The sequence below is a fragment of the Aedes albopictus genome, chromosome 2, assembly GCF_035046485.1.
Source record: "Aedes albopictus strain Foshan chromosome 2, AalbF5, whole genome shotgun sequence".
Taxonomy (NCBI): domain Eukaryota; kingdom Metazoa; phylum Arthropoda; class Insecta; order Diptera; family Culicidae; genus Aedes; species Aedes albopictus.
Window position 1 is genome coordinate 261,691,358 of NC_085137.1, and position 22,896 is coordinate 261,714,253.

Below are 22,896 nucleotides of genomic sequence, written 5' to 3' on the forward strand. Positions count from 1 at the left end.
CACCGATGACCAACGGGCCTTGAAGTATGCTTGAAGTTCGGTGGCAGGGACTCTTGAACGGAAATGGTCCAGCACTCGCTTGTGTTACGGTTGGGCAGTTTAGCAAATCCGGGTCCTAGGTCCCAGGAGTACGGTGACAAAACACGTGGTCGATTCAACGTAACGTCCACTGGCGTCTGCTTGGCCTCACGGGCTTGGATTTTGGCCACTACTGCTTCACCGGCACGAACTGACCCACACTGGCTGCCCTCGTTGAAGGGCTTGGCCTAATCAACGAGTTATTTCATTACTTCACACGTGGTCTTCACATAAGGTCACATTAGAGCTTACCTGTCTCAAGTCACACACTAATGCACGGTGTGGACGAGTATTTCACCACAAAACCTGACCGAACTCAAAAAAAGATCAACTAAAAATACCAAGCACATTAGAATAAAAACTAAGCTTTAATTTAATCGCGACATTACTTCGAATTTAGTTGTACAAAGCGAACGATATTTTCCAATATCGATTGATTATTTGAATTTCAAATTCACCACTTAGCTATTGCTCGAACTCGAACTCTACACTTTGGAAACTCCACCAATAATGAAGATCGGTCGCGGTCGGATTGGTATATTACCTTAAACTAAGACGCAATTTCCCACTCGAGGGTGTACGGAGAGCGTACAAAGCATTTTTTGATTGGGTTTCGTTATGCCAGAGAAAATAGCTCTGTAATCCGTTCAAATTTTCTCTAATGCGCAATTAAATCCTGGAATTTTCCACATGAAACAAATTCGAGCAGATTTCGAACAACCGCCTGAATGTAGACTTACTCATGCTGCAGTTTATTTTATTTCGATATAAAGTTTAGCTCCCGGTTCAAATAGTTGTTCACAGGTGGCGCATGGCTTTATGCAAACTTTTGTAAGCTTGCAACATATTCGTTTACACTCTAAAAAAGGTATTAAGTGTCTAAGGGTCGAAAAGAAATCTCTCATACAATTTCTTATTGAAATGGTACAGATTCATCGTTACAAGGTATAGCTCAAAATTGTGACGTGTTGGAGCAATTCTGAGCCCGGATTCGGATTCAGCGGCCCAAAAACCTTCGGAGACACATAAGTTTGCTCTTGAGACAAAAAAATGTTGCGCTGTGTTATACGTCGTTTTCAAAATTTGTTACTGAAATTATATTGTGTTCGTATTTTCCTGCTGAAAATGCTGTATTGGAACTACAATACGTGCACAATAAAATCAATGGCATTAGAAATTCCAATAATGAAAACACCATAAATTGAATGGTAGTTGACTTGAATTTACTCCAGAAAATTTGGATTTTTTTATGGTAAAGATACATAACAACCCCCATTTTTATTGTAAAAGTGACATTTACAATTCATGCTATGGTGGAAAACCATAAGGTATGTTGTTACTCTATCGTTTTAAACAATTGAAATAATGGTAAATACCATTCATTTCAGCGTGTTGTAACAATACATTCTGTTTTATCTCTATGATCTTTTTTATCAGGGAATGTTTAATTTTTCAACTCGTGCGGTGCGCAAGCAAACTGAATTGAATTTATCTCGTTTGACAGATGGCTTGAATTCAACTCACATGAACCGTGGGTTTAGTCGGGGCAAGTGAGATAATTTCGTTTGAATTAATGAAAAAGTTCAACATGTTCAACTTTCGTTCAAGTCAACTGAGTTGATGAAATATATGATTTCTTCCAAGTCGTCAAAGTTGCAACTACAATACTTTTTGAGTTTTTGTTTTTGAAAAATTCTGTTACGAACTAACATATTTTACATTTCGATTTTAAAGTTAAGGAAACTAGTGTCCAGCATGAGTTGCAAAAAAATTAACACCTATTAAAAACTTGTTTCTGATTCAATTGATAAACCTAGCCATATGTTACCTCTGCAATTGTTAAACAAATGCGAGAAAGGCTATTTTTATCATAAATTCTTAAATACTGTCGTTGGGGGGGTGAAAAGGGTAAAACAATGCACACATTCGCATTCATTGTTCAATAACTTTTGCTAATAAAATTCTGGTCAAGGTTGATACTACTTACCAACAATATATTATATGATGGCTATGAGTTTGAGATTCTAAAAAGTATCAATCCACCTAAAAGTGTTATGTTTCGTCGAGCCTTAAAAGTGGCATTTTGCCTTATTTTCAAGTTTTTTTCTCGACGATTAATCAAAAATTATCTAATTGCTCTAGGATCCTAATTTTTCGACAGGAACTGCAGGCAATTACGAGCAAGCCACCAAAAAAAGGTGTACCGAAAGGCTATATGTTCACTCCAAAAATGAAATCTTGATAGAACCCCCGGAGGGCCAAGTCTTATATACCAATCGATTCAGTTCGACGAGTTGAGGTGATGTCTGTGTGTGTGTATGTGTGTGTGTATGTATGTATGTGTGTGTGTGTGTGTGTGTGCGTGTGTATGTGTGTATGTGTACAAAAATGTCACCTCACTTTTGGCTAGTAAATATCATCCGATTTCAACGCTTTAGGTTTCAATCGACGCGGAATATTGTCCCATTGTTTCCTATTGAAATTTTTTTGAATCGGTTCAGCCGTTCCGGAGTTATGGCTATTTAGGTGTTCCGGACCGGTACCCCAGGAACGGACCAGATATGAAATTGCAACAAACCCATGCATGCGACCCATCAAACAACGGCATTTTCGTTCATCTGATGAACGGTTAGCAGGAAAATAGTCATAGACTATATCTGAACCGGTAGTGTTCCGGAACCGGTTCCGGGTGTCCCGCCGGAAGTGGCCAAATATAAAAGTGTACCAAACCCATGCATGCGACACATCAAAACGCAGCTTTTTGTATAACCTGATGAACGGTAGACAGGAAAATAGTCTAAGACCATATCTAAACCGGTAGCATACCGGAACCGGTTCCGGGTGTCCCGCTGGAAGTGGCCAAATATAAAAGTGAAATAAACCCATGTATGCGACACATCAAATCACCGCTTTTTTCGTAACCTGATGATTGGTAAACAAGAAAATAGTATCTGATATCTGATCTGGTAGTGTTCCGGAACCGGTTCCGGGTATCCCGCCGGAAGTGGCCAAATATAAAAGTGAACCAAACCCATGCATGCGACACATCAAATCGCAGCTTTTTCTATAACCTGATGAACGGTAAATAGGAAAATAGTCGTGCACTATATCTGACCGGTAGTGTTACGGAACCGGTTTCGGATCATATCTGAACTGGTAGCATCCCGGAACCGGTTCCTGATGTCCCGCCGGAAGTGGCCTAATTCACACATGCGACACATCAAATCGTAGCCTTTTCGATAACTTGTACGATCAGCAAGAAAATAAGCTAAGCCCACATTAGAAACTACGGATAGTGTTCCGAAATCGGTTCGAGGTGTCTCGCTGAAAGTGGCCGAATGCAAAAACAAACCAAAAAAATATTCGCGACACATCAAATGGCATTTAAGGTATCCTGATGAGCGGTTACAAAGAAAAAATATCCCAGACCATGCTTGGGAGAACTACATAGTAGTGTCCCGGAATCGGTTCCCGGTGTCCCTCCGGATGTGGTCAAATGTAGAAGGGAACCAAACTTCATGCATGCGCTTCATCAAATCGCGGTTTTTTCGGTTATTAAGAAAATCAGCTGAGATTACGTTCTACAACCGGTTTCAGGTGTCCCGCCAGAACTGGTCAAATGTAAAAATGAACCATGTTAATTTTCCGGAACCGGTTAAGAGTGTCCCACTGGAAATGGACATATATAAAAGTGGATCAAACCCATGCTTGCGGTATCGAATCACTTTATTGTCAGTAACTTGATGCGTGGATAATAAGAAAATAGGCACAGTGCACAGAAGTTACCACCGGTAGGGTTTTTAAATCCGGGTAACCTGATTAACAGTTTTCATAAACTAGTGAACACAAGGTAGTGTTCCGGAATCATTTCCGGGGGTCTCGTAAGCAATACAAAATAGACTGAGACTACATAAGAGGCTACCGGTGGTGTTGCAGAAGCAGCGTTGGGTGCTTCAGCGGAATTACGAAAGTGAACTTAATCAATGCACAATGGGTCCAGAGCCGTGTTTACGAAGACAAAAATGTTTGTGCCTAAACCATAAGTTTTAGATACATGGTGTCTTTGGGAAACTTTCTTCTTATTTTTCGGCCTTTTTTCTCATTATTGTGAAATTAGGGTGGTCCCTTTAGTTTCGCTGATCCAAACATCTGTTTTTTAATAGTTTTATGTACGTTCACAAAATGTTCAACAAAGTTGTAAAAGAACTTATTTGGAGCAAGTTTGCCGAAGAAACCATTATTCTATCTCTTATGGTTCCTAACTTATATTTTTTTTAAAGATTCATGTTAGGGTGATCCATCAATTTCAGTTCTCCTGAAATAACTTTTAATTCGTTCGTTTCTCGTAAATATTTTGTTCCGAGCACATTTAGAACTATCAACGACGCATATTTTTTCCAAAGAGCTCAAAGTTCTAACTCTCATAGTTAAAAAGATATTGGCATTTTTCTTCGAAAAACACTTTTTTTCAAAATGTCATATCTCAAAAAGGAGCAAATGGATTTTCAATCTCCCGATTGCATTGGAAAGATCGTACTCTGTTCTATTTAAGGTGAAAAAACTGTAGGTACCTTTTTTGTTTAAAGCTTTTTATTGAATTTTGAAAATACGATTTTTTTTCATGAAAAAGCAGTTGTAACTTTGAAAATCGATGAGATACAAACTTGGCGCCTTCGACAAAATTGTGAGTTTTTGGCTGCTATAAAAGTGCCCAGAACAAAGTTTTGCGAAAAAATCAACACATAAAATTATATTGAGTAAAAACAGATTTTCATATGGAAAGCGGAACAATTTCAGCAAACTCGACTAGTCTTTGTTAGATAGATCGAAGTAACCATGTCGAAAATGATTAAATTTGCTTATAATCCATAATTCGTCAATGAACTCAATTTAAAATGTGATTTTGAGCTGATTTCCATCAATTTAATTTCAATTTCATCACTTCAATGTATGGATAGTGAAAATGTCAATCACTAGTATATGTTTATGTTAACGTAAAAGCCTATCAAAGTTACATGATTTACAATATCTTATCAACATTGTGGCTAAATGGTGATGACAGTATAAATAAACATTGGTTCTACAATGAAATGGATGACCATTTACCAAGCTACTTTGATCTATCTAACAAAGACGAGTTGAATTTGCTTGAAATGTGTCATTTTTCATATGAAAATCTGTTTTTACTCAATATAATTTTATGTGTTGATTTTTTCGCAATACTTTGTTTTGGGCACTTTTATGGCACAAACAAACTCACAATTTTGTCGAAGACGCCAAGTTTGTATCTCATCGATTTTCAAAGTTACAACTGCTTTTCCATGAAAAAAATCGTATTTTCAAAATTCAATAAAAACCTTTAAACAAAAAAGGTACCTACAGTTTTTTCACCATAAATAGAACAGAGTACGATCTTTCCAACGCAACCGGGAGATTGAAAATCCATTTGCTCCTTTTTGAGATATGACATTTTGAAAAAAAAGTGTTTTTCGAAGAAAAATGCCAATATCTTTTTAACTATGAGAGTTAGAACTTTGAGCTCTTTGGAAAAAATATGCGTCGTTGATAGTTCTAAAAGTGCTCGGAACAAAGTATTTACGAGAAATGAACGAATTAAAAGTTATTTCAGGAAAACTGAAATTGATGGATCACCCTAACATGAATCTTTAAAAAAAATATAAGTTAGGAACCATAAGAGATAGAATAATGGTTTCTTCGGTAAACTTGCTCCAAATAAGTTCTTTTACAACTTTGTGGAACACTTTGTGAACGTACATAAAACTATTAAAAAGCAGATGCTTGGATCAGCGAAACTAGAAGGACCACCCTAATTTCACAATAATGAGAAAAAAGGCCGAAAAATAAGAAGAAAGTTTCCCAAAGACACCATGTATCTAAAACTTATGGTTTAGGCACAAACATTTTTGTCTTCGTAAATACGGCTCTGGACCCATTGTGCAATGCAAGCGATGGATATGTGTAAGAGAACCAAAAACCTAAAAAAAACTAAAGCGATCTCATTAAATCACACAATTTTAGATTCCTGAGACGTAAATTTACAGTAGGATGGGTCAACGTTATATGGAAAAATTTAAATTTAAACGCATCAGCCCGGAACATTCTTTTAAATCTTTATTTGCGTCTAAAATTTCTACGCAAAATTTTGATGCGGCTGGAGGGCGAGCTCTGTAATGTGGTTGATATTTGAATGTGATATAGCATTGGCAATTCAAATTACTACATTACAAATTCTACATGAATTTTGCAACCAATATCATTGGTTATAAAAATATATATAAAATACAGCATAAAATATGCAGATAAAACTTTGTCAAAGTGTTGTGTGGAAAAAGTTTAATCTTGGCTAGTAATTGTCATCTTGGTATGAATCAGCCTCCAGTGAAGGTGGTCAAGCAGTCAACTGAAAGGACTGATACTTTCAGCTCTGCCCATACGTTGAATATAACGTCGGAATAAGTGCCCCAATTCGATGATGACCTTGATAAAATTCTTAATTATCTAAATAAAGTATTCTCAGAGATTTGGGACTGATCACTGACTCTAAGGCAAGATTGATTGCGTCGACGGAAAGATCATGAGTACATATTTGACGAGAAAGGCACTATCACCACTAGGTGGATAAATCTGGGTTTTTTAGAAAATGAAAGCAAGTTTTCTCAGAAATCCAAAAAAAAAAAATATGAACTGGAAAAAGTTTTCCACAAAATTTTCCACAGTTTAGAAAGTTCGTAAAGAAAAGCTGGAAAACAATGCTCGAACTCGTGGAAAATTTTCAAAATATATTTTTGAGAAGGTTATTTCATAAGCTTTAATCGCTGAAATTTTTGGAATGCACTTTTTTCTGTTCTTAATCTATGGCCAATTTTGTTGAAAAATGTCCAAATGTGTCATGCCTTTTCTTTGATAAATCATAACTCAAGAACGAAGCATCGTAGAAACAAAGCTTTTTAATGAAAATAAAAGTAAATTTTCTCAGTGAAAATTTTCCACGAGTTCGGGTATTGTTTTTCCGGCTTTTCTTTACAAATTTTCTCAACTGTGGAAGATTTTGTGGAAAACTTTTTCCAGTTCGTATTTTTTTGGATTTCTGAGAAAATTTGCTTTCATTTTCTAAAAAAAAACTTTGTTTCTATGATGCTTCGTTCTTGAGTTTTCAAAGTAAGTAGTGTCAGGGGAAAACAAAAAATATCCGAGTTTTCCGGGAAAATAGGCGACCCTGAATTTTTCTCCATTTGTTTTATTACAATACTATTTGTCTGCCCGGCAAATATTTGATCACTTATATTTTACCATCGAAAAAAGCTGTTTAGCAAAATTCATGATAATCAATAAACCAATATTGTTTCCACAAATGTATTGTACTATTCTTAATAATATCTCCAGCCATCTAGAAATTCATAAAAATGTCTCATTTATCATGTTCATTCGGGATTCCAAAAATTTTGACGCATCGGCATACCTAAGAAAAAGAAGTAACTGAACAACAGTTTCTTCAGTTGAAGTTTGGTTAAGAGCAGTTTGTTCGACGCCTATACGGCCAAAATGTTTGTTGAGTTTAGATCTCTGTCTAATGTTCGCTATTCAGTTATGAGTCGTTTCGTCTGTATGGCTCATTGTCTCTTTTAGAGATTTTTATAGGAATTTACACATGGATTTCGCTGCGAAATATGGGAATAAACCCGCAAGATCCATTTTTCAGAAATACCTGCAGAAATTTCGCCAGAACTTTTTCAGAGTTTCTACAAAAATTCACAAGATGGGATTCTTTCCGGAACTCTTGGTAAATTTCGTGAATGTTATCCATATATTATGAGTACATGTTACAAAATCAATCAGAGATTTCGTTTAGAATTTTGGAAAAGTTGTAGCGCCTTTAAGAAATTTTATAATTGGGTTCAAAATGCCAAACTGACGTAATGTTGCAAATATTGCTGAATGGGATGACGCATAAGCGGACATACTCCAATTAATCGCATGAGTCTTTGGGAAGCAGTTTTAAAATAAAAAAATCCACATAATCATAGACATAATCATAATTCTAATGAAACTTTGGAGTGTTTGTAAATTTCAGTAAAAGTTTGAAGTTTCTATGTATCAATTTTATGAAAAATATATATTGGGATCCTGCATTTAAGTCTTATTTTTTATAATGTACCAGAAATTGCTGTAATTTTTAGATTATTGCCACAAAAGTATGATCGCATGATCCTCAAGAATTGTTATTGATTTTTTTTCACTAAATTCTAGAATTACTCTGCTGAAATGTTTTTTTAAACATTACAATTTTCGAAAATTTCGCAAAAACTTCTGATGCCTCTCCTGGAATCTGTAAAAAACTCAAAATAAATTACACTAGTTTACAGCATTTTTGAACTCGATAAGCTGATGATGCTTTTTAGGGTATAATCATGCCCTGAGTTCGAAAACGTGAAGGAAAAAAATACAGTAGAGCGGATATTTTTTCGACTTTCCATACGAGGCTGTCGATATGAAATCGATTTTTGTTCTATTTTTAAACAAAGTTGCTCCCTTCATACATCTCTATTTCCGTAACTAATGCTCCGATTAGGCTGAGAATTTTACTGTAACTGGCTAACATCTAATGTTTCAAATGTACGTTGAGAAAGATTTTTTTGATTTTTTCTTACGGAAAAATACCAAATCTTCTTCATTTTTTTGTAAATTTTGCTCAAATGGACTACCCGCTTTGCGCGCAGCCACAGTTGATCAGCAGGAGTAAATCAATTTAATTTTGTATGGTGAAATGCATCCAAACTCGAATTACTTGAAATAGAAAGCTTTTCCCGAAAAAATATTTGGTAGCCTTAATAGTGGTCACCATTGTGCACAACCACTACCAAATATTTTTTTCGAATAATGTGTTCCACTTCGAGAAATTTGCCTTTAGATTGTATTCGCCATACAATATTTTTGCGATTTACTTTTAGCGATTTTTCGCGCATAGAAGCTAGCGCCACATTGGTCGATGCGCAGAGTAGGAAAACAGCCGATGTAGGTAATCTATTAAAGGAGATTGGTCTATATAATCTCGAACCCCACTAATTTGATACAAAAATTTTGTGCAGATGATCGAAACATATTATATTCAGCTTTCTATTTATGCAAAACGATTAAAAATTCGTTGACTGCAACGCAAAATATTTGAATTTTAGTAAATCCCATATTTTTTAAAACTGTAAAACTGTGTTCATTTAACATATTGTTAGTTTTCGAAGAATTTCTGTTTATTTGTAATTTGTAATACTGTCAGGTTTTTTTTACGCGGGGGATACGTACCGCGTTAAAAAAACTCAGTTCAAAATTCAAAAAACCGCGTAAAAAAAGTCTCACCATTTCTCGACGAATCATGCAAAAATAAGTCGATGAAATTTTTTTTATATGGAGTTTTCATTTACGCGGCCGCGTAAATGAAAACCGCGTAAAAAAAGACCTGACTGTAATCTGCTAGAATACACTTCATATGAGGTCAAGAAAGCATTATTTATGAAAAAATAATTCCCGTAAGATAACAAGCTAATATAATAATGAAATAGGAATTTATTGAAATACCGAAAAGATATCTCAGTAACAAAATGACCAATCGTAATAAAATTTAATATGGTTCTACTAGGGTGTTGTAGCTTACATTTGGTACTAAGAGAATCCGAGAAACGGCTGAGATATTTAATATGATACACTTTGTCAAAAATCTCAAAAAGCTCAGTTGTATGACTCCTATATACTCATCGAAATATATCTCGGTAATTAAATGTCCAATAAAATTTAATAGGGTTCTGCTTGGTAGCTTTCATTTGGAGATAATAGAATCTAAATCGGATATCTTCCGTCTTTGTCATCATCATGTACCTCGCAACTTTGGAGATGCAAATCTCAATTTCTAACGAACTGACCTAGCTGAACATATAGTCCATTGATAATCGCATGTAAGATAATAGATGATCATTTTTTTCATTTTTTTTTATAGTAGAACTTGAGGTTTGCATCTTCAGAAATAAAAGTCTAAGATTGATGGTTGATATGACGTCCCGTATCATCTTAAATGTTATTTTAATTTTTCTCTTTTTTTCTATTTCACAGATTTTTTTTTCACTATTTAGGACCGGCACCAAAAATCAATGTACTGGTATTATCTTGCCTGTTTTATCGTAGTTTTTGTGATATTTCTATATTTGGACTGTATCAAACCGGCGAATTTCCCACCTGGCCCAAAATGGTACCCAATCATCGGAAGTGCCTTAGAGATAGCACGTGCTCGACAGCAAACAGGCATGCTTTGCAAAGCTATAAAACTAATAGCCTCAAAGTACGAACACAAAGGAGTAATTGGCTTTAAAGTTGGCAAAGATAAGACTGTGATGGCCATTTCTGGAGACTCGCTCCGAGAAATGATGAGCAATGAGGATCTCGATGGGAGACCAACTGGAATATTTTACGAAACTCGCACCTGGGGCCTTCGGAGAGGTGTTCTGCTGACGGATGAAGACTTTTGGCAAGAGCAAAGACGATTTATAGTGCGTCACTTGAAAGAGTTTGGATTTGCGAGGAAAGGAATGGCGGAGATTATAGGAAATGAAGCTGAACATGTAAAACATGATTTTCGGGCTTTGGTTGAGGCTGGAAATGGAAAAGCACTTGTACAAATGCAGAGCGCGTTTTCCGTTTACATCTTGAATACCCTGTGGCTGATGATGGCTGGAATTCGATATACCAGAGAAAACAAGGACTTGAAATACCTGCAGTCTCTGCTGCATGAATTATTTGCTAATATCGACATGATGGGTGCACTATTCAGCCATTTTCCGTTTATAAGATTTTTCGCACCAAGACTTTCAGGGTACAAACAGTTTGTGGAAATTCACAATCTCATGCACAAATTTATTGGAGCAGAAGTGGAAAACCACAAAAAATCATTCAACGAAACGGATGAACCACGTGATCTGATGGATGTGTATTTAAAAATTTTGCAATCTAATCGCGACGTTCCTGAAAGCTTCTCCCAAGAACAACTGTTGGCAGTTTGTCTGGACATGTTCATCGCTGGCTCGGAAACTACAACAAAGACTCTCGGTTTCGCGTTTCTGCATCTGGTCAGGCAACGCGAAACTCAACTAAAAGTACAAAAAGAATTGGACGAAGTTGTAGGGCGAAATCGTCTTCCCACGTTAGAGGATAGAGCAAAGTGAGTACAATATTTTACAGGCTATAATGAAATCTTCCTATCCAAAACCACTATGATTTTTCTCATTTACTTTTTTTCAGTTTGCCGTACTGTGAAGCAGTTGTACTTGAGGCTTTACGTATGTTCATGGCGAATACTTTCGGTATTCCTCATCGAGCCCTGCGGGACACAAAACTGTGCGGATATGATATTCCAAAAGTAACGTATTATCAAATCATATTTTCATTGTTAAAATCCTTCAGTGTATTATAATTTATTATTTATTAATTATATTATCTTTATGTGTTTTTATTAACGAGCTTAGATTTTCCACAAGCAGGTTGAAACATGGGGCAAGATAAACCAGCGCACAGTGGGAAAAATCGACCCAAAAAACGGATCATTTAACGCCGCTGGTTTCGGTACGTGAAGTTGACCATTTCTGAAGTAAAAAAGTACGAGAAATCGATTGGCGCTAAATTCATTCACCGCACGGCACGGGAAGTGGTCCATTTCGCCCCATATTACCCTTTTTTTCATACAAAAAGAGAATCTAAATGTACTTTCAAACAACCAACACGAAAGTATGAATGAAAGATCCTTGTAAATGCTTATTTTGCCCCATATGCCCCAACAACTGCTGAAAATTCACACTTTTACTTAATTTTGAATGGCTTTTTAATGTTACTGATTTTAAGTTGATTTGTTAGGCATTAACAAAAAGTGCTACATCTATTATCACCAAAATCATCTTCGGGAGTTCTTCATTTTGCCCCATTTTGCCCTATTTTTAAAGAAAAAATAGATTTAAAATGTATTTATAAGAAACAGATACTGCTATGGAACGTTGAAATCAGTTTTAGGTTCAATCCCAGTACGGAGGGTTAGCCTAACATTAGCCTAATGGTAGACTAACTGGCCAGCATGTTAGGCTAACTTTTTGTCTCACTTTTGCCTAATGTTAGTCTAAAATTAGACAGATATGACACACTTTTGTTAGACATGTTGCAAATTCGAAACATGTTTGTTAGTCTAACATTAGACTAACGTTAGACATGTTTTAGTATGGGCTGTTAGACGAATGTTAGGCATAGATTTTATGCTGCTTGTTTTCATTCCAGCTGTCATCCGAGCAAGAAGTGTGATTGTAGTAGTGAACTTTTATCGGCGTTCACTACTACAACCGCACTTCTGCCTCGAATGAAAGCTGGACGAAACATATTTAATAAAAAAATCGGAGCCTGTTTTAATTTTCATTTTAATTTTAATTTTAATTTTAATTTTAATTTTAATTTTAATTTTAATTTTAATTTTAATTTTAATTTTAATTTTAATTTTAATTTTAATTTTAATTTTAATTTTAATTTTAATTTTAATTTTAATTTTAATTTTAATTTTAATTTTAATTTTAATTTTAATTTTAATTTTAATTTTAATTTTAATTTTAATTTTAATTTTAATTTTAATTTTAATTTTAATTTTAATTTTAATTTTAATTTTAATTTTAATTTTAATTTTAATTTTAATTTTAATTTTAATTTTAATTTTAATTTTAATTTTAATTTTAATTTTAATTTTAATTTTAATTTTAATTTTAATTTTAATTTTAATTTTAATTTTAATTTTAATTTTAATTTTAATTTTAATTTTAATTTTAATTTTAATTTTAATTTTAATTTTAATTTTAATTTTAATTTTAATTTTAATTTTAATTTTAATTTTAATTTTAATTTTAATTTTAATTTTAATTTTAATTTTAATTTTAATTTTAATTTTAATTTTAATTTTAATTTTAATTTTAATTTTAATTTTAATTTTAATTTTAATTTTAATTTTAATTTTAATTTTAATTTTAATTTTAATTTTAATTTTAATTTTAATTTTAATTTTAATTTTAATTTTAATTTTAATTTTAATTTTAATTTTAATTTTAATTTTAATTTTAATTTTAATTTTAATTTTAATTTTAATTTTAATTTTAATTTTAATTTTAATTTTAATTTTAATTTTAATTTTAATTTTAATTTTAATTTTAATTTTAATTTTAATTTTAATTTTAATTTTAATTTTAATTTTAATTTTAATTTTAATTTTAATTTTAATTTTAATTTTAATTTTAATTTTAATTTTAATTTTAATTTTAATTTTAATTTTAATTTTAATTTTAATTTTAATTTTAATTTTAATTTTAATTTTAATTTTAATTTTAATTTTAATTTTAATTTTAATTTTAATTTTAATTTTAATTTTAATTTTAATTTTAATTTTAATTTTAATTTTAATTTTAATTTTAATTTTAATTTTAATTTTAATTTTAATTTTAATTTTAATTTTAATTTTAATTTTAATTTTAATTTTAATTTTAATTTTAATTTTAATTTTAATTTTAATTTTAATTTTAATTTTAATTTTAATTTTAATTTTAATTTTAATTTTAATTTTAATTTTAATTTTAATTTTAATTTTAATTTTAATTTTAATTTTAATTTTAATTTTAATTTTAATTTTAATTTTAATTTTAATTTTAATTTTAATTTTAATTTTAATTTTAATTTTAATTTTAATTTTAATTTTAATTTTAATTTTAATTTTAATTTTAATTTTAATTTTAATTTTAATTTTAATTTTAATTTTAATTTTAATTTTAATTTTAATTTTAATTTTAATTTTAATTTTAATTTTAATTTTAATTTTAATTTTAATTTTAATTTTAATTTTAATTTTAATTTTAATTTTAATTTTAATTTTAATTTTAATTTTAATTTTAATTTTAATTTTAATTAATTTTAATTTTAATTTTAATTTTAATTTTAATTTTAATTTTAATTTTGATTTTATTGGTAATTAATTTGATTAATTTCACAATATCCTTTGTTCATGGCTCCAGAGATTCCTTTCAGTATTTTGCTATTGATTGCTAAAGGATTTTTCTAGATTTTATTTATGAATTTCTTCGTTCATGCCTCTGGAGTTTTTTTGATATTCCATCAGATATTAGTTCTAGAATCGCTACAAGAATTTCACAAAATACTTTTTTTATTTCTCTAGAAATTCCTTCGGATATGTACCCACAGATTTCTGAAAGAGTTGCTCCAGAGATTCCAGAGAATTTTTCAGGAATCCATGGGATTTCCTTCAAAGCTTTTTCAGGGATTTGCTCCAGAGAATTACTCCACAAGTTCTTCAATTATATAAACAATTTGTTCACAACAAATTCCTTCGGGAATGTATCTAGAGTTCTGAAAAAATACTTCAGAAATTTATTCGGAAATTTATCCACAGATTCCTTCCAGATATTACCCACAGATGTCTTCGTTCGTGGCTTCAGAAATTCTTCCATCTAAGGAAATCCTCTAGAGATTTTCTTTGGGAATGCCTCCTTATTTCATTTTCTGTATTGTTTTTACAGTTTCCATCAAGAATTTTTGAATGGTTCAACACTTTTTTGTTCAATTCTGCTGAAATTTATCTGAGAATTATGCAGATTTTTCTGAGAGCATAGCTCCACATCAATATTTTCGAATGCAAAAAAGATTTAAAATCACTTATCACACATATATTTATTGGCATACTGTCATTATCGAGACCATAATTGAATTTAACTACAAGAAATAAACTCGGAAACACATTTGCGCCAATCCTTCGGTTTCGAGCTAGTCGGCAGACTAGCAGAATTTTTCTCCTCAAAACTATCGTCGAGTTATTTGGGCAATTCTTGGATTTTCTTCGGGAGCACCTGAAAAAAATGTTAAAAACATGCAACATAAGTATTCCAATACAGCAAGGTCACATAAAGCCATCAATTACTTTTTCGGTATAGTTTTCCATTAAAATGTTTGGATCGAGGTTTGGATGGATCCTCCGTGGCCCATAGTAGCTCCAGGGTTTCCTGAAGAAATTGCTTCGTAGCCAACGAGAATTCCAGTTCGTAACGGTCTGACGCTACCTAAGAGTATATAATAATAAAATTATATTTTAATTAGAAGCTAGACACGTTATGCGGCAGTAGATTTACTTACCTGTTCGTCTTAAAGAAGCTCACGTGTTTAGCTATCTTGCTGTTGTAATCAAAACAAAGTTCATTGGTGGCTGAAATTTTTTTCTATATTTGAAGTGTGTGTGGAAGGTTCTAGATTTGGCGTATATTACCTCGTATATTATAAACATAAGAAATCTTAATAAGAAACAGATTGAACTCTTAGAAGAAAGTATATGTTTGGACACATAATTAAATAAAATCATTGAATTTCTTTTCGTGTACAACATCAATTCAAATTAAAAAAAAATATTTTTAATACATAATTTAATCAGAATTTTTCCATGTTTTACGTATTATGTTTACTGTTTGATCGAGCTTTGTTGTTATTTTTAAGTGAAAACCATCATAGGGACAATATGTCTGTTGATGTAATAATAATAAATAAATAAATAAGAGATTGCATAAGAATTGCCATTCTACGATGCCAGTTCTTAACACAAGTCAAACCCAAATAGGCTCAATAAATTCATCAGAATTACTTCAAGGAATTTTATGAGAATGGTGTTCTTAAGATACCGATGCTTAATACACCAAGGAGTTTCCTAAGAACTGTGATCTCTCGACAACAATTCTTAACATAAATAGCATCTCAAAATAATTTAAATAAACTTATCAGAATCACACCAAGGAGTTTTCTAAACACTGTGATCTCTCGACAACAATTCTTAACCTAAATAACATCTCAAAAAATAAATAAATAAATAAATAAATCAGAATAACACCAAGGAACTTACTTAGAACTGTGATCTTACGACAACAATTCTTACCATAAATAAAATCTCAAAATTATTTAAATAAATTTATAAGAATCACACCTAGGAGATTCCTAAGAACTGTGATCTCATGACAACAATTCTTACCACAAATAAAATGTCTGAATAATTAAAACACATTTATCAGAATCACACCAAGGAGTTTCCTAAGAACTTCGATCTCACGACAACAATTCTTAATATAAATAACAACTCAAAAAATTTAAATAAATCAGAATCATACCAAGGAGTTCCCTTAAAACTGTGATCTTACGACAACAATTCTTAACATAAATAAAATCCCTAAATAATATAAATAAATTTATCAGAATCACACCAAGGAGTTTTCTAAGAACTGTGATCTCTCGACAACAATTCTTAACATAAATAGCATCTCAAAATAATTTAAATAAATTTATCAGAATCACACCAAGGAGTTTTCTAAACACTGTGATCTCTCGACAACAATTCTTAACCTAAATAACATCTAAAAAAAAAAAAATAAATCAGAATAACACCAAGGAACTTCCTTAGAACTGTGATCTTACGACAACAATTCTTACCATAAATAAAATCTCAAAATTATTTAAATAAATTTATAAGAATCACACCTAGGAGATTCCTAAGAACTGTGATCTCATGACAACAATTCTTACCACAAATAAAATGTCTGAATAATTAAAACACATTTATCAGAATCACACCAAGGAGTTTCCTAAGAACTTCGATCTCACGACAACAATTCTTAATATAAATAACATCTCAAAAAATTTAAATAAATCAGAATCATACCAAGGAGTTTTCTAAGAACTGTGATCTCTCGACAACAATTCTTAACATAAATAACATCTCAAAAAATTTAAATAAATCAGAATCATACCAAGGAGTTCCCTTAGAACTGTGATCTTACGACAACAATTTTTACCATAAATAACATCTCAAAATAATTTAAATAAGATTATCAGAATCACACCAAGGAGTTTCCTAAGAACTGTGATCTTACGACAACAATTCTTATCATAAATAAAATCTCTAAATAATTTTGATAAATTTATCAGAATCACACCAAGGAGTTTCCTAAGAACTGTGATCTCTCGACAACAATTATTACCATACATAAAATCTCAAAATTATTTAAATAAATTTATCAGAATCACACCAAGGAGTTTTCTAAGAACTGTGATCTCTCGACGACAATTCTGAACATAAATAATATCTCAAAAAAATTTATATAAATCCGAATCACACCAAGGAATTCCCTTAGAACTGTGATCTTACGATAACAATTCTTACCATAAATAACATCACAAAATAATTTAAATAAATTTATCAGAATCACTCCAAGGAGTTTCATAAGAACTGCGATCTTACGACAACAATTCTTACCATAAATAAAATCTCAAAAAAAATTAAAAGAAAATTAACCAGAATCACACCAAGGAGTTTTCTAAGAACTGTGATCTCTCGACAACAATTCTTACCATAAATAACATCTCAAAAAAAATTATATAAATCAGAATCACACCAAGGAGTTCCCTTAGAACTGTGATCTCTCGACAACAATTCTTACCATAAATAAAATCTCAAAATAATTTAAATAAATTTATCAGAATCACACCAAGGAGTTCCCTTAGAACTGTGATCTTACGACAACAATTCTTACCATAAATAACATCTCAAAATAATTTAAATAAATTTATCGGAATCACACCAAGGAGTTTTCTAAGAACTGTGATCTTACGACAACAATTCTTACCATAAATAACATCTCAAAATAATTTAAATAAATTTATCGGAATCACACCAAGAAGTTTCCCAAGAACTGTGATCTCTCGACAACAATTATTACCATAAATAAAATCTCTAAATTATTTAAATAAATTTATCAGAATCACACCAAGGAGTTTTCTAAGAACTGCGATCTTACGACAACAATTATTACTATAAATAAAATCTCAAAATATTTTAAATAAATTTATCAGAATCACACCAAGGAGTTTTCTAAGAACTGTGATATCTCTGGACAACAATTCTTAACATAAATAATATCTCAAAAACAATTAAATAAATGAGAATCCTACCAAGGAGTTGCCTTAGAACTGTGATCTTATGACAACAATTCTTACCATAAATAAAATGTCTAAATAATTTAAACACATTTATCAGAATCACGCCAAGGAGTTTCCTAAGAACTTTGATCTCACGACAACAATTCTTTCCATAAATAAAATCTCAAAATTTTCTAATAAATTTATTAGAATCACACCAAGGAGTTCCCTTTAAACTGTGATCTTACGACAACAATTCTTACCATAAATAAAATGTCTAAATAATTTAAATAAATTTATCAGAATCACACCAAGGAGTTTCCTATGAACTTTGATCTCACTTACCATAAATAAAATCTCAAAACTATTTAAATAAATTTATCAGAATCACACCTAGGAGATTCCTAAGAATTGTGATCTTTCGACAACAATTCTAAACATAAATAAAATCTCAAAATAATTTAAATAAATTGATCATTTCAAATTTCAAAAATTATTTTAATTAATTAATCAAAATTGCGTCAAGGAGTTGCATATAAATTATGATCAAAAGATTACAATTTTTAATACCATTCAAATTTGGAAAATATTGTTAAACAAAATGAACAGAATTTCTCCAAAGAGATCCATAAGAATTGTGATCTTGCGATATAAATTCTTAACGCAAGTCGAATTTGAAAAAAAAAATATAATTAAGCAATCAATACTAAGTCAAGATTTCTCCAGGAAGTTCCACATAAATGGCTCTAATTCTTATCACAATTCAAATTCAACACATGTCAAAATTTTAAACAAGTTTTAAATATAGCAATCATAATCGCTCCAAGGAGATCCATAAGAATTAACGATGGAAACCGTTTCGTAAATCAAGTAAAATTTAAAAATAACACTATTAACGCATTCAGAATTGCACCAGAGTTCCGTAAGCAGAGATGAAAATTTACTTACTTCTTACTTGTTGGACTATACGATGAACTCTCCGATTAACCCACGCTAAGTGATGAATGCTTCTCCACCCACTGGGACCGCAATTGGTTTCTATCCCCGTGGATGTTAAGTGCCCTTAGGTCCTACTCAACTACAAGCTGAATGTAATCGCTGACCTCTCCGTGGTTCTGTGCAGAATATTATTTTCGGCTGTCGGTCTTACAGCATCAGTGCTATATAATATATATATTTGGTGTATTCCGTTATTCACTTAATAGGTAACATCAATATCACACCATTTCACTACTAATATTTATTTTTTTCCAATTTTTCCTTCTTCTCTTTTTTTCATTTCTTTGAGCACTTCCACAGTTTTTAATTGAAGGGCTTTCTTTTCCTCCCATTGCATGAATTTCAATATTGTGAAGCCAGCACAATGATACACCTTCCCCAGGGAGACGAGAAAATTTTCCCAACTGGACCATAGCCGTAACCAATAGACTAATTGAAGACCCAACTACACAACTAATCACTGTTTCCATCCCCGGAAGAAGCGCAAACACTTATACAAATGCAATCACTGCAGCATCGAAACGCGTGTAAATCTCCGGGCACAGAGGGTTCGCGAAACGGTTCTTCTTCGTCGGTTCCATCTTCCAAACATTCTCCAGCCTCCAACTGCCGGAAGAACACGGGAAATGCGGTTTCAGCGGGTAAATGTTGTACCCATAATGACTCCACCGACACGACGCGACCAAACGACAACGTTACCGTAATCAATTCCGGCGATTATTTTGGTCCCGGCGACAGTAAGGCGAGAACAAACCGGACGCGCAAGTCTTTCTATTTTCTCGACCGACGGACCCGATTTTTATTTCCAACTGATGTTTGTTGCTTTTTTTGACTGCCTTTTCGGCAACTGTCAACGATGCGCGAAAAAATCGAACACTCAGCATAATTTCGGGGTTATGATTTATGCTTTCCGAAATTTTCGATGAGCAACATACCTAACAAATGCCTAACAGTGTCGAACGCCTAACTTCCTCCGTGCTGGGATTGGAAGCTAACAGTTATCAAACGCATATGGGTCATTCCACGCCAAGTGACCGACCGCTTGCAATCGACCATCACGGATTTGAATCAAAATTGGCTGAAACATTTGTTTAGATGGAAAAAGAAAAAATCCAAATTTTGGTGCCGATCGGATCACCCCTCGGCCCGTGGCAGCATCCCTCGTTTTGGCCGATATGAAAATTATCCTCTCTTTCTTTTATTTTTATCATTGAAACGATTGCACCTACACTAGGGCAGTTCAGACTTTAAACATGTCAAAAATTCAAAGCTCCTATATGTTCTTTGCAATCCTTGGTGCAAAACTAGAGTCCTGTCAAATTTTCAGCCATTTCGGTGGTGATTTAATGGTGGCCCAAAACCAAAATAGGTTTATATGAGAATTACTATGGAGAATTTTTGAAAAAGTTCTCCGCGTGGTAGAGCATTACTCACATGGATGAATTCATAGGGACAAAGCCGAATTGAATTCTTCAGACCTCAATGATGAATGTTGCCAAAGACCGCAACTCGTTTCGACTCACGAGACAGAAGTTATTAATCAATAATTATCCATGCATGCTTGAACAGAAGACCGTAGCTCGATCGATACGCTTGACACGCAATCATAGTATGCGTGTTACCTCCTTGCACATCTTGTAGGACATCGTGTATAAAGATGCGCATGTGAGTGAGAATTTGTTTAATAACTTTTTACCCGATTGTCGAAATAAGTTCCGGTCTTCGGCAGCATTCATCATTGAGATCTGGAGAATTCAATTCGGCTTTGACCCTATGAATTCATCCATGTGAGTAATGCTCTACAGCGCGGAGAACCTTTTTCGAAAATTCTCCATAGTAATTCTCATATAAACCTATTTTGCTTTTGGGCCACCATTAAATCATCACCGAAATGGCTGAAAATTTGACAGGACTTTAGTTTTGCACCAAGGATTGCAATGTACATATGGGAGCTTTGAATTTTTGACATGTTTAAAGTCTGAACTGCCCTAACCTACACATTTTCGACCTTCGGTTTTTTTTTTCAAGGAAATCGTTCAGGGAATCCAGAAAAAATATTATTTTTTTGGTACAGTGTTGCCATATATCATATTTTGCAATTTTAAAACTAAAAATCGATTTTTCTCAAAATACGTATATTTTGATTTTAAAAATTTTGATTCCATCGTGTTTATCAGACGTTTTTCTATCGAAAAAGCTTAACTCCCCAAAGTAATTTGCGTCGTTCCTGAGATATAGCGTTTTCAAGAAAAAATATTCATTTTTTTCATATAAACTATCATATAAAATCAGATGCAGTTTATAAATTTCGTAAAAAAAAACATTGTTCGATGCCATATAATCACGTTTTGTGCTGATTTGAACAATATCGAGTAAAAAACGGATTAAAAAAATTGTGACATTGTTGCCAGTTTATCTTTTTTATTATACCATGAAACCTAACCTTCAAGTGTTTGACAATGTACAGGTTATTCTGAAAATGCGCACCATGTGTGTTGCAAGATGTGTGAACAGGATAAAAACAATACACATCTTCTCTAACGACCCTGTTGTTGACCTTTTCTTCACAGACAAACAGACGTAACACCTAGAAAAATTTTCGCGAAAATCCATTGCCTAGTTCACACTAGGTGAAACGTCTAACGCTTAGAAAAATGATGTGCACACCTCTGGTTGTGAAAGCTACAACTATAAAGGTTTAAAAAGATCGTTAAAGCCGTGGTCGTTGGATTTTTTTCCAATGTTACGTCGGTTTGTCTGTGTTTTCTTGTTTATGGTCCTATCTGACAAAATGACCCGATAATTGACAGTTATTGTTAGTTTGATAATTAGCAATACAAAAAATGGTTTATTGGAAAAGATGAGGATAAATTGTTAAAATATAAAATGTATCTATTTTGAAATTCATTTCAATTGTCACTTCATTCATTTCAACGATGTTGTAGATGGAAGTGTTGCCACACATGTCACTTTTATTGTAAACATCTAACACAAAAGCTTTCGTAAATAGATAACACCAAATAAAAACAAATGATTTCTGTTTTTATGCATAACGAGCACATTTGGCAACACTGCATGAGTATGAGCATAGATGGCAACACAATTCATAATTGCTACTCCATGGTTAATCGCAGCGAACGATTGTCGCTTTAGTTTGTGTGTTTGCCTATCAGCGACGACAGCAGCCACTTCGATCACTCAACAGCATTCTTCACCATTCGCCATTCATTCATTCGCTTGCGATCAAAACTGTGACGAACGGCAACGAATATCCATGTCAAGCAACTTGCGCATGGCTTTCCACTGGTGATGGGGTTACGTGCTTGATCACGACAATCCGTTTGCTGCATCTTTCTCGATTCCATTCAGCAAAAAGGAGTGAATATGAATGGAGTGAGGCGAATATACCGATCCTTAAGGCCGGACGGGACGGTGGTTGAATCGTCCACCATTGCTCTGTTGCTAGTACGATGCAAATCTCAACTTCTACTTCATATTATTGACTAAAAATTTGATCGTTCATTTGCTCACTTGTGGTGCACAATCGACTAAAATTTCAGCTACGTCAGTGCAGTGGAAATTGATATTTGCTTCTTCAAAATCGCGAGGCAAATTATTAGAAGGAGAGGGAAGATAGGAAATTTTACACGTCGTCCCGTGCGGCCTTAATATGATACTATACATTGTCGATCTGGGAATCATCTATAATTGATCGAAAAATCGATTTAATTTATCGGAATTAACATTCGCGTACAACCGATCTCTTTTCCATGCAAAAAA

General features: G+C 32.5%; 1 protein-coding gene across 2 annotated transcripts in view; it reads left to right on the plus strand.

Moving 5' to 3' along the window:
* LOC109421401 (probable cytochrome P450 303a1) overlaps positions 1-22,896 on the plus strand; it is a 39,121-nt gene that overhangs the window by 10,283 nt on the left and 5,942 nt on the right. For both annotated transcript variants that reach the window (XM_029872351.2, XM_062851648.1), the window contains exons 2-3: positions 10,198-11,299; positions 11,380-11,497. In XM_029872351.2, the coding sequence (XP_029728211.2) occupies positions 10,236-11,299; positions 11,380-11,497 (1,182 nt within the window). In that variant the 5' untranslated portion in view covers positions 10,198-10,235. The remainder of the gene's footprint in view (positions 1-10,197; positions 11,300-11,379; positions 11,498-22,896) is intronic.